Raw genomic sequence first — 12302 nt, forward strand, 5'->3', positions numbered from 1 at the left:
AGGTTTGTATAGGCCAAACCCCTCAGACCTCAGACCCTCTAGCGGTGGCGCTGGGGCAGTGTTTTCGAAACGTGCCCAAGTGACTCCAAAGTGCAGTCAGGTTGACGACCACCGCTCACCAAACACCGTGAACCGACTTAAAATGTGTGCGTCCGTTGGTTTTTGTTTGTCGTTTCCCTGTTGGAGTGCTTGTAAGGAGGGGAAGAGCGGCACTTGGGTTTCTGTCCTACGAGCTTTAGATCCTGGGAAGGAGAGGACGCCGCCTCCCAAACCCTCACAGCAGGTGCAGGGCGTGGCCCGACGCCGTCCCGAGGCCCGCGCGCCCCCCAGGCTCCCACGCACGCGCCCTAGCTCCGCCCCCAACGAGCTCCCCCGCCCCGCTGCGAGCCCGCGCGCCACGCCGCCACGTGGCGCTGCCCCGCCCCGCTCGCGTTCCCCGCCGGTGCCCCGCGCCCCCGCGCGCCCCGCTCTAAAGTAAACACCCCGGAGCGGCGGCGGCCGGACGGTGCAGCGCCTCCGCCCGCTCGCCGCCTCGGTGCCGCGGGCGGGTCCAGCCATGGCCGAGGGCGTGGCGGCCTCCGCCTCGGGCGGCGCTGGCGGCTGGGGCCTGCACGGCGGCATCATCCAGTGGTGAGCGGCACCGCGGCGGGACCGGGACCGCCCCGGCGGATGGGGGGGGGGGTGGGGCGAGGAAGGGGAGTGTGGCTCTCTCGGCTGCTGTCCCCAGGACCTCGGACCAAGTGCCAGGGGCGACCGCCTGCGCCCCCGGGGCCCTGGTAAAAGGCTCAGAGGACAGCCGTTCACACGCAGGACCAGCGCGTCTTCATGCTGGCTGGGATGGGACTGGGCACGCACACACACGCACACACACGCACACACGGTGGGGCAGTGTGGGTTTCCCCCCTGGGGCCTCCCCTGTTGGTCACGCTTCCCGTGGGAAGCAATCCAGCCAGCCCTCCACCGGGGGGCTTGTTGGTGGGCCTGGGTTTACATACACATCGGAAAGCAGGAGGGCTAGGCCAGGAGAGGAAATGTTTTCTCTCAGTGGGCGATCCAGAATGGGATGTTTCCTAACTTAAAGCAAAGCAGTTTTTAGCTCTAACAATGCATTGCACATTTGAGAAATTCACTTCTGGCTATTTAAATAGAGGAAGAAAAAGCTGGAAAGAAAAATATCATCAGCCCTTGGGACTGATGAACTCATGGGTTTGTAGCGCTTCATAAATAGGAAAATAATTGAAACCAGTCCGAAAACATTCGTTTTAGAAGGTGAATAACTAGTAGATAGCTGATTACTTGGTTTTTTAAGTTTTAAGGAGTATTTCTCACGAAAGAAATACTTTCTGAAAAAGTTCAATGAGTGAAATAGAAAAATGAAGGGGAGTGTTTGTGATTAGAACCCCAAAAAGGCCTAAACGGTCACCCCTCTCCTCCAAAAGAAAATTTTTGATATATTTTCCCTTGCATAAGAGAAAAAAAATCAAAAGAATAAATATTTTTAAATCTAAAACTATTAAAAAAAAAAAAAAAAAGAACCACAGCACACACAGTGTTTTTAGAGTGTTGCACAGCAGGACTCTATTTCTTTCACACTTAGACCCCTCAGCCTATCTGCACCTTCAAGTTGCAGGTCACCATTTAGTAAATTAGAGTTTCTAGGACTTGAATAAGTCCAGAGACTCGAAAGAATGATTAGGGTTTCAGAAGATACCTAGATGTTCTCCTCAGGTCATTTGTGAACTGACAGGGTCCCAGCTGCCCACAAAGCAGATGCCCTAAGTCACTTAGGATGGTGTTCAAGTCCTGTGTCCCAAACTCCTGTCCCTGCAGGCCTCGGACCCAGGGGGCCAGGCTATGCTCTTCAGGTGGGGGGAGGCGGGGCCGTGGAGGCGAGGAGGGGCAGAGATTCCCGTGGAAGACTGTTCTGGAGGCATCCCATCTATGAGGTGCGATGCTTGACAGGTCACTGTACAACCCACCTGGGTCCTTGGACTCTTTTTTTTTTTTTTTTAATTTTTATTTATTTATTGATGGCTGCGTTGGGTCTTCGTTTCTGCGCGAGGGCTTTCTCCAGTTGCGGCGAGCGGGGGCCACTCCTCATCGCGGTGCGCGGGCCTCTCACTGTCGCGGCCTCTCTTGTTGCGGAGCACAGGCTCCAGACGCGCAGGCTCAGTAGTTGTGGCTCACGGGCCCAGTCGCTCCGCGGCATGTGGGATCTTCCCGGACCAGGGCTCGAACCCGTGTCCCCTGCATTGGCAGGCAGAGTCTCAACCACTGCGCCACCAGGGAAGCCCTTGGACTCTTTAATCAATAGAAGTTGATAAGACTCCAGAGGAGGAATTCAGGTAAGGCTTTATTGGGACTCGTGCTACAGCAAGAGGGAGTGAAAACCAGTAACAGGTCCCCTTGCTTGCTCTCCGTGGAGGACAGGCTGTCGGGCCGGGAGGGGGGGCTTAGGTGGTGTGCCCACCCCTTGGTGGTGCCGTGTGCAGGGATCACGCGCAGGGCCCTGCTTTTGCTCCCAGCTCCTCAGAAGTGGCAGTTGGGTTTTGGCCTTTTTGTATCTTCTTGTTCATAGTTTGCCCCAACTGCATGTGCATGCAGTTATGTGTAGTCCCTTATGTCAATAGTTTCTTTGTATTCTGATGCTCTGGGAGACGTTTGTCCGGGGCAAGCACTCTGGTAAAGGGTCCCAGGTCCCAGCCTGTCTCAATTGGTGCTGGTGGTTTGAACATTGGCATTAAAAACGCAGCTGCAACCACTCCACGCTGGTTAGGATGGCCCTTATCAAACAAACAAAAATAGAGGATAACGAGTGTTTGTGAGGATGTGAAGAAATTAGAACCCTTGTGCACTCTTGGTGGGAATGTAAATTGGTATAGCCACTGTGGAAAATAGGATAGTGGTTCCTCAAAAAATTGAAAATAGAACCACCATGTGATCCAGCAATTCCCCCTCTGGGCATATGCCCCAAAGACTTGAAAACAAGCATTGGAACAGATATTCGCATCCCCGTGTTCATAGCAGCGTTATGCACAATAGCCAAAGATGGAAGTAATCCAAGTGTCCATCAGCAGATGAATGGATAAACAAAATGTGGTCTGTACATACAATGAACTATTATTCAGATATAAAAAGGAAGGAAATTCTGATGCAGACTGCAACGTGGACGAACCTTGAAGACATTAAGCGAAATGAAATGAGCCAGTCACAAAAGGACAAATAGTATATGATTTCACTTATACGAGGCACCAAGAGGAGTCAACTTCATAGAGACAGAAAGGAAAATGGTGGTTGCCAGGGGCTGGGGGAGAGGGAACAGTGAGTAGCGTTTCTGGCCGGTACAGAGTTTCAGTTTTGCGAGACAACCAGAATTCTTTGGATGGATGGTGATACACCAGCAGTTGCACAACAGTGAGAAGGTACTTAATGCCACTGAACTCTGCATTTAAAAATGGTACGTTTTATGTTACATATATTTTGCCAGAATTAAAACATGAACAATTTTTTAAAAACCAAACACAGCAGAGCCCTTCGTTTGTAACAGAGCTTGGCGTCCTGGAAGGTGTTAGAAGATGGCCAAGGAGACCAGCTTCCTGGAAGAGTGGTGGTGGGTACCGGTGGGCGAGGTGTCCAGATGCCCAGAAACAGCTCAGGCTTCCGAGTGAAAGCCCAGGGAGGGGCTGATGGTTGTCGCGCGAAAGAAACGCTCTGTTTTTAGCATATTCGTTGTTTCATCTCCCAGTCAGTCCTGCTTGGGCTTCCAGTGTTCCTTAGAGACTTCAGTGTCTCTGCCACCAACTTGTGATAAGTTCTCCAAGGGCAAAGAAAGGTCCCACAAGGAGCAAGAAAGGTCCCGCCTCTGGAAACCGAAGTACTAGAAGTTTTCTGTTTCACGGGCAGGAAGGATCGTAGAAATGGGGAGAGAAGTGGTCAGACTTCTGAGGAGCACAGAAGGGTGAAGTGACCCGATTTCCTCGGCTGAGGGTACACATCCAGCAGGTCGGACAGGTGGGACCCCTGGCTCAGACCTCAGGCGAAAAATCTAAATGTCACCTAAACCCTACGCACGCCGAGCCTGGTTATAGACTAAATAACTGTCTCCTGCATATAAATACGGCTTTCAGATTTCTGCAGACTCTTGAGGTTCATGAGGTGGAAATTTACTTTGAAAGGTACAGAATTCGTAATAGCCTTTGATCAGGCTGAATCAAAGGGTACGGTCACTCCCAGTGTCACATTTTTCTTTATGAGGAAAAGGAGCCCTCAGAAACGTGAGAGCTGCAGGACCCGGTGTGGATGCTCTGAAGTTGCCAATGATCAGATTGCCCATCACTCAAAACGAGGAGAGCGTCATGAGATTCTCAAGATCTTAGCTGTCAGCTTCGTCTGATGGTGAGACCTGGGGAAGGCGATTATGCACCCAAGCAAGGAACTGAGTGATCCGATCGACTCCAGACTTGGACAGGCTTTACAATCACGTATCGCCAAAAACCGTATTGGTGGCTCCGTGTGAAAGCAAGCCTTGGCCCGTCTCACCTGCCAGGAGTCCTGGCCAGCCCTGCTGCCTGCATATGCTCATCCCGCCCCCCAGCGGCCCCACGTGGAGTTCAGAGTCAGCCTCACCTGCAGTAGCTGCTTCTGTGCTGCTGGTCCGCCAGCGTGGACGCCTTTCTCGCTTCCATTCAGGGTTTTGGAGGTGGACGTAAAAATGATAACAGTAAGAGCTGCCGTGTGCCAGCCAGTGTACCAGCCACATCCCATGCCTGGAATTCTCATCACAAAAACTCCAAGAGACGTCTCAGAGTCAGAACCTGCACCTGGGTCTGTGAGCTTTGGAGCCCTGGGTCAGAGTCATGGTCGTAAGTTCCTCTGGGCGTGGAGACTAAATGCGGAAGCACGTACTCTTTGAGCTGAAGTAAAGGCACCATCTGAACATAGACGCTCTTACGGGACCTTCCACTTGTCCACTTAGTGTGTGCTGCCTCCTCCCACGGGCCATCCGTGAGATCTGGCTGTGAACTTTGGGGAGAAGATGAAAGGCCCTGGGCTGAATCTCCGGGAGCAGCAGAAGTACCAAGCATTGGCGCTGGGCTCACCACCAGGAGGCAGCCCTTTCTCTGAGTGTGGGCGGAGAAAAGACTCTGGTCCTGGACCTTGGTGGGATATCATTGATGGTATAATTTGGTCTTAATTGTCTACCCAGATGGCAGTCAGACTCAGCAGTGTCATTTTGAAATAGGAGGACAAGAGGCCCAGAGCACATGAATTTCAGTGACAAGGAAGAACAACTGGCAAAAGTTTACACTCGAGCTCATTTTGGAAAGTATTTTGCACATTTCTTTTTTAAGAATACCATTCCATGACTACATCGGAAGTAGCTATGAATAAACAAAAGTGAGCTTGCACTTAATGTTGGTCACGTTTTGCTGCCCCTCCCCAAACTTAGCCAGTGTTTTCCTGTGACGCTGCCCATGTAGGTTTTTTATATGTCAGCAAATGTCTTCATAAAATAAATATCAGTATCTTGTGGATCAGTGAATTTGCCACTGCCCCACACACCACCAGTGACATTACCCCGTGTTCAACCGCGAAGCAAATAATTGGTGCCCCAGCAGCTGTAATTAATCCATTGTGAGGTGTCCAAAGTGTCAGGTTCCCACCCTGATGCTATGGGAGAGTCTCAGAAAATCCTCTCCTTGGGCTTGGACTGGGTTGAATGGTGTCCCCTCCCAAAATTCATGTCTGTCTGGAATATCAGAATGTGACCCTGCAAATAGGGTCTTTGCAGATGGAACCAGTTAAGAGGAGGCCCCACTGGATTAGGTGGGCCCTAAATCCAGTGATGGTTGTCCTTATAAGAAGAGATGAGGAGGGACCTCCCTGGTGGCGCAGTGGTTAAGAATCCGCCTGCCAATGCAGGGGACACGGGTTTGAGCCCTGGTCCGGGAAGATCCCACATGCCGCGGAGCAACTAAGCCCGTTAGCCACAACTACTGAGCCTGCGCTCTAGAGCCCGTGAGCCACAACTACTGAGCCCGCGTGCCACAACTACTGAGCCCGCTCGCCTAGAGCCCATGCTCCGCAACAAGAGAAGCCACCGAAATGAGAAGCCTGCGCACCACAACGAAGAGTAGCCCCCGCTCGCCGCAACTAGAGAAAGCCCGCACGCAGCAACGAAGACCCAACACAGCCAAAAAAAAAAAAAAAAAAAAAAAAGAGGCGAGGAGACAGCCAGGTGAAGGCGAGGGCACTAGAGAGATGTGTCTACAAGCCAAGGAACGCCAAGGGCTTCTGGCAGCCACCAGCAGCCAGGAGGAAAGCGTGGAGCACATGCTTCCTCAGCGCCTCTGGAAGGAACCAACCCAGCTGACACCTTGATTTGGACTTTCAGCTTCCAGAACTGTGACAGAGTATGTTTCTGTTGCTTTCAGCCACCTGGCCTATGGTAATTGGTTACCTGAGGAAACCAATACAGGGCCACAGCTTCCCCTCACCCCGCCGTCCACCATATGTTGACTTTTCCTCCTTCCAGGAAGCAGATGGGGTTAACAACTGTGGTCTCTTGCTCTCAAGGAAAGTTAATGTAGGCCTCAGCCTGCCTCAGCCCAGAAAATAAGCTGTAGGTCATCAGTAAGAAAGGAGGAGATGCATTGTTGGTAAATTCCCTGCTAAAGAATTCTCCGGTGTTTAAAAACTGCGCTGGCTTGCTTTGTGTATTTCTTGAAAAGAATGAGGAGAAACCTGCCAGTCTGTCCCCGGCCAGAAAAGGGAAGGCTGTGATTGGGTGTCAGTGTGGACCACACCTTCTAAGCCCAGTCGCCTGCACTGCCTGCCCCCTCACTCCCATACCTGCTGCTGGAACAGGCACCTGGCTGTCCCCTCGGGGCTGCACTCTGGGCTGTGAGCCTCATTGCCAGGGGACCCCACCTGCCCTGGGGCCCAGGAACATTTGGGCCATTGAAGGTCCCACCCCGAGCAGGGGCCTGGGGGCTGCAGATCACATGTGAACGCTACCGAGCTCTGCACCCAACGGGAAGTAAAGGGCAGGGAGGGTGGCCTGCCTCTCTGTCCCTTGGTGTCTTCCATCTTCCATCTCATTACAATTTAAAGAATCAAAATGTAGTGGCCCGCCCTAAATCACTCGGGTTTAACAGTCGTGCAAATGACTGCTTCAGGGGGAGGGGGGAAGGGGAGGAGTTGTGCACACCTGTCCTGGGTCACAGGCACACGGGTCCTAGGAAGCCACATGGGCTCCAGCTGTCACCTGCAGGGGTGATCGACTCTACAAGGGGTGGGGGGCATTGTGTTGTGTTTTAGCGAGTAAATCTCTACGTCACAGTGAGAGACCTTGGCTGCCACCTTTACGAAGTTACATGAAGCAGCGTCTGCTGAGCCCAGTAATTTGGGCTTCTTTTTAATATGCCTGTATGCCAAAAAGATTTAAAAACAACAACAAAACCTCACCATAGTCTAAATCAATATTCTGAACTCTGGGCTGAGCACATTACAGATGCTGATGGGTGAGACTTTGCATTCGATAAAGTAAGCATATTTCATTTTGTTGGGTCCCTTGCTTGTGTCTGACCCTTATCAAAGTGTCCCACTCTAGAAAAACTGATGCCAACCTTCTCTTCCTGCTCTTCTTCCTCCCCGCCCCCAGGTTGGTTGACAACTTCTGCATCTGCGAAGGGTACAGTGTGCCTCACTGCCTCATGTATGAGATGTATGTGGAGACCTGTGGGCAAAATGCTCAGAACCAAGTCAACCCAGCCACGTTTGGGAAGGTAGGTTGTGAAGATAAAAATACATGTCCACTGAGTAAAAAAAGCATGCAGGTTAATGATGAGGAAATGCTGGGATTTATTTGGGTCTGATGGCTTCACCCTGGGAACCAGCCCGATGGCTAACATACATCCTCATCTCCATCTGAAAGCCATTCCGTCCTTTGTCCATACTTCATAGTGAGGGGCCAGGAAAGTTCAAGGATGGGGTGGCATTCACCCAAGAGAATGCAGCTGTGGCAGCCTCAGATACCCCCAATTCTCAGCCAGGCTTGCTGGGCCATTATTCCCTGCATAGAAATGCCACAGCTCAGGACCCCACAAGCTCAAAGAGCCACTTTGTGGTGTCAGACAGCTTATGCTTCCCACAATTCAGTTGTTCCTAGAGAACTCACGGGCTCTCAAAGGTTTCCTCTGGAGGTTAAGAACTCTGTCAGGGGTTTGTTTAGACCACGCAATACACAGCAAACGTTAGCACAAGGATGGCCCATCTGAGACCCTCCACATCTAACAGATATTTATTGAGCAGCTGCTATGTGCCGGCACTGTTTTAGGTGCTGAGTGTACAACAGTGAACAGAACAGAGAAAAATTCCTGCCTTTACTGCATTTATTATATTATAGTTGAGGGAGATAAAGAAGGTAAAATATACAGTCTGTTAGGTGGTATAAATGCTAAATGGAGTGGAAGGAGGAAAGGACTGTGTGTGTGTGACTGTGTGTGTGTTTTAGGGGGAGGACTTGTCATTGGAGGGAAGGCAAACAGGGAAGGCCTCCCTGAGAAGTAACATTTGAGTCCAGATTTCCAAAAGATGAGGCAGTGAGTATGGGGCTATATGAGCAAAGAGCAGTGCAGACAGAGCCAGCGCAAAGGCCCTGAGGCAGGAGGGGGCTCAAGTAGGAAGGAGGCTGCAGTGGCTGGAGGGCAGAGACCAGGGAGAGACAACCAGGGGGTCAACTCAGGGAGGTGGGAGGAGCCCAGGTGTGCAGGGGGCGGACAGGGACGCAGCAGTGGATGTCGTGAGAAGGGGTCAAAGTCTGGGTGTATTTGGAAGACAGAGCCAATAGGATTTGTTGATGGAAAGAATTAATAGAATCACGGGGCTTAATTGTTATTAAATTAACAATAATAACTTTCAATCGTATATTGCATCATATTTATTTTCAATTCGGTTTTCAGGAATAGACAGACATCCACTCAAAACAAGTTAAAAGGAGAATTTTTTTTTAAGGGATATCTCATTTCATCCAACTGCAAGAAGTTTGACTGGGCCTCATAGAGTTTAGTCCAGTACTACCCAATAAAAATGTAAGAGGAGCCATAGATACAATTTTAAATATTCTAGATCCTCATTTTAAAAGTTTTTTTAAGGTGAAATTAATTTTTTATAACTTTTAAATTCAATCCAAAATATTCAAAATACTATCGTTCAACATGGAATCAGTATTTAAAAATGAATGCGTTGTTTTTTGCATTCTCTTCTTCGTGCTGGATCTCAAAACTCCGACACGTCATTTTACATGTACAGCCCATTTCAATTCGGACCAGCCACATTTCAAGTGCTCAGTGGCCACATGTGGCTGGTGGGTCCCCTCTGAGACAGCCCGTGACTAGATTCTACGTCACCAGGCATCTCCTCTCTCTCCCTCCGGTGTGTCCGTATGTAAACCACTGGGCCACTGCTTCTCCGTGCTGGGCTGCTCCAGGCCCCTTCCCAGAAGCCAGCTTCTGCCACCACTTCACGACTTCCTGTGTTGCTGTCCACCTGCCCCAGGGTCCCACACTGTAATGGTCTTCAGGCGAGAGAGGCCCACAGGGAGGACAGGTGGGTGGGAGGAAACACTTGGCATCCTTGAGGCCTTGTCTTGTGTCACAGCCATCAGCAGAGGCTGGTAGCGTTAGAAGTCAAGGAACAAACCAGGAGTGATTACGGTGGGGGGTCCCACCTCCAGTTACAATGCTTGGGCAGCAAATCTGGTCTCCTTCTTTATGGGTCAGTCCTCTTTCCACCTGCTATTCCCTCAAAACTATCCTGGGCTTCCAAGAGAACTTGGAGGTCACTGGTCCAACTCCACATCCAATGCAAGAGCCCTTCAAAAGCACCTCTGGCTGGGAGCTTTTATGAGAACAAAATGCCCTCTCCGGGCAGAGACAGCCATGGGGGCTCGGAGCTGGGAGGGGGGCAACGTGTTTCTGCAACGAGGAAGCTGCTCTTCCTCTGGGCAGACACGGTCCCTCCCCAGGATCCATGCTTGGCAAGCAGAGCACAGGCGGATGGAAAGCCACCCGACTCCTTGCGGGCCTGGGGACAGCTCACAGCCTGCAGGATCAGACCCCTGCAGGGGCCACCTGGCCGGGGCTGAAATGACCTGGGGGGCAAGCCTGCTCACGGCCGCAGAGATGCCAGTTCAACCTCTCCCTCCCATCTTTCCTCCCTTCCTTCTTGCTCCCTCTTTCTCAGTGGTCCTCAGTGGACAGAATGGAATTGGTTCATGACACGCTCTTACCTTTGATCCACTCACAGCCTGATTCCCTCTGGTTCTTTTGTTCTTTTTAGCAATGTTACAAGCATCCGTGAACCCACCGCCCCGTATGAACCATATGGCCAGATCCCTGTATCCCATCTCCCTGCCTTCCCCACTGGTGGGAACCATCAACCCCTTCATCGTTATCTTGCCTTTTTAAAAAGAGTTTTAGTGCATTTGTATGTCTTTCTGTTTTTGTTGTTTTCTTCTTTTTGACCTTTGACCCCCTTCACCCGTTTTGACCACCCCCATCCCCGACCTCTGGCAACCATCAATTTGTTCTCTGTTTCAGTGAGATTGGTGTTTTTGTTTTTGTTTTACTGTTGTTTTTTACATTGCATATATAAGCAAGATCATACCATCTTTGGCTTTCTCTGTCTGACTTATTTTATATAATGTATTTCTTTTAAAAGCCCATTTTTTTATTTTTGTGGCTTAACTTTTTAAAATGGAAGGTCATGTTATATGTCATCTTTTGGGACTTGTTCCACTTATTATTATATCAGGATTCCTCTACATTCATTTGACTGTTGTGTAGTAGTTCAGTTTACCCATCTTCTCTCCTTTGATGAGCATTTGGGTTGTTTCCCAATTTTGCTGTCGTGAACATTCACGTGTGTATCTCCTGCTATGCACGTGGAGATGTTCTCCTGGGCGTGTGTGTCCGGGGGTGAACTTGCAGGCTGACGGGCTGTGTGACTGTGACGTCTGGGGATGGGACCAGATCGTTTTCTGAAATGATGGCTTCCGTTGCCCTCCCACCAGCAATTCTGTAGATTCCAATGATGTTTCCAAAACACTGACATTTTTAGACCCATTTCTCTAGCCACAGTCGTCACCCCTGAAACACAGTCATTGGTGGAAGCTCTGCACTTTGGATAATCATAAAGTAGGGAGTAGAATCTTCTAATACGGAAGCTGCTCAAATATTGGAAACAATTGTTTAAACCTTTGTGTCTGCCCTTCTTCACTGAATACTCTTCGGTCCCAAATTTTTACTTCCTGACTACTTGTTTCATTATGACTTCAGTTTATTGGTGTTTCTCTTCAAAGGTAGGTTCCCCAAGGGTACAGCCCAGTGTCTCAGGAGGGCTCAGAGGACGGGGCTTTTATTTTTCTTTTTTAACTTTTTGGGCTACTGTTGGCTTTCATGTGTCCGTGCCACTCCGCTGGTTTCAATTTAAGCTTGTGATCCAAAAAAAGAAAAAATAACCCTTCTGTATTTTTTTCACACGAATTAAAAGTAAGCCAGCCCTCCCAAAACTGCTTTACAAACTGTAAAGCACCCCATGTAGATACAATATGTTGTCCTTGTTATCAGACTGTGGTCATTATGCCCGTGACCGTGGGAACCCAAGAGTGGCTGTTCCCTTATTCCGAGTTGGCAGCTTCTTAGTGCTGACCTGCCGTATCTTCTAGACTCATAGTCATCCAGTCGTCTCAGCCTGCTGAAGCTCACACGTGGGAATAGCACGTCTCCTATCCCTCCTTCAATAAATCAAAAGCAACGTGGACACGTGCAAGGTGTTAGGCTCTGGAGCTCGCTGGGTGTCTCCGGAAGGTTTTCCAACCAGCCAGGAATTCCCCCGGCTGTCTTATCACTCAGCCCACACTTTGCCCTTTCTTCACTAGGCACATTGGGGCACTTCCTCAAGGGCTTTGCTAGTCTGGATATCCTGGCACTAAGCCATTTCCTTATCTGGCAGCCTTATCAGATGGGAGTGGGGTGACTTGAGCTTGACACGTCTTGGTTCTGGATGATCTCTACTTCCTTTTTTAAGAAATCAAAGGCTCCTTTTCAAAACCTCTCTCAGATTTTCTTCTAAGTGGTTTCCCCTCAAGGGCAGTCCTACCGCAGGGTGTTCCGAAAAAGGAGTTAAAAAGAGCCTCCGGTGCGTGACCATGGGCATTTGTCTGGCATTTTTGATCTTCCTACTTCCCTTCGAATCCATCCCCCAAGACACTGAGGTCCTAGCTTTCAGTTCTCGTTGGG

The 12302-nt window shown here is 50.1% G+C and overlaps 1 protein-coding gene across 1 annotated transcript in view; it reads left to right on the forward strand.

The window, feature by feature from the left end:
* The first annotated feature begins 481 nt into the window (after nt 1-481).
* RFX8 (regulatory factor X8) overlaps nt 482-12302 on the forward strand; it is a 72665-nt gene continuing 60844 nt past the window's right edge. Inside the window, exons 1-2 of the mRNA XM_059942556.1 lie at nt 482-630; nt 7664-7787. Of these exons, the coding sequence (XP_059798539.1) occupies nt 557-630; nt 7664-7787 (198 nt within the window). The 5' untranslated portion in view covers nt 482-556. The remainder of the gene's footprint in view (nt 631-7663; nt 7788-12302) is intronic.

This window comes from Balaenoptera ricei, chromosome 13, assembly GCF_028023285.1.
Source record: "Balaenoptera ricei isolate mBalRic1 chromosome 13, mBalRic1.hap2, whole genome shotgun sequence".
In the NCBI taxonomy this organism is placed as follows: Eukaryota; Metazoa; Chordata; class Mammalia; order Artiodactyla; family Balaenopteridae; genus Balaenoptera; species Balaenoptera ricei.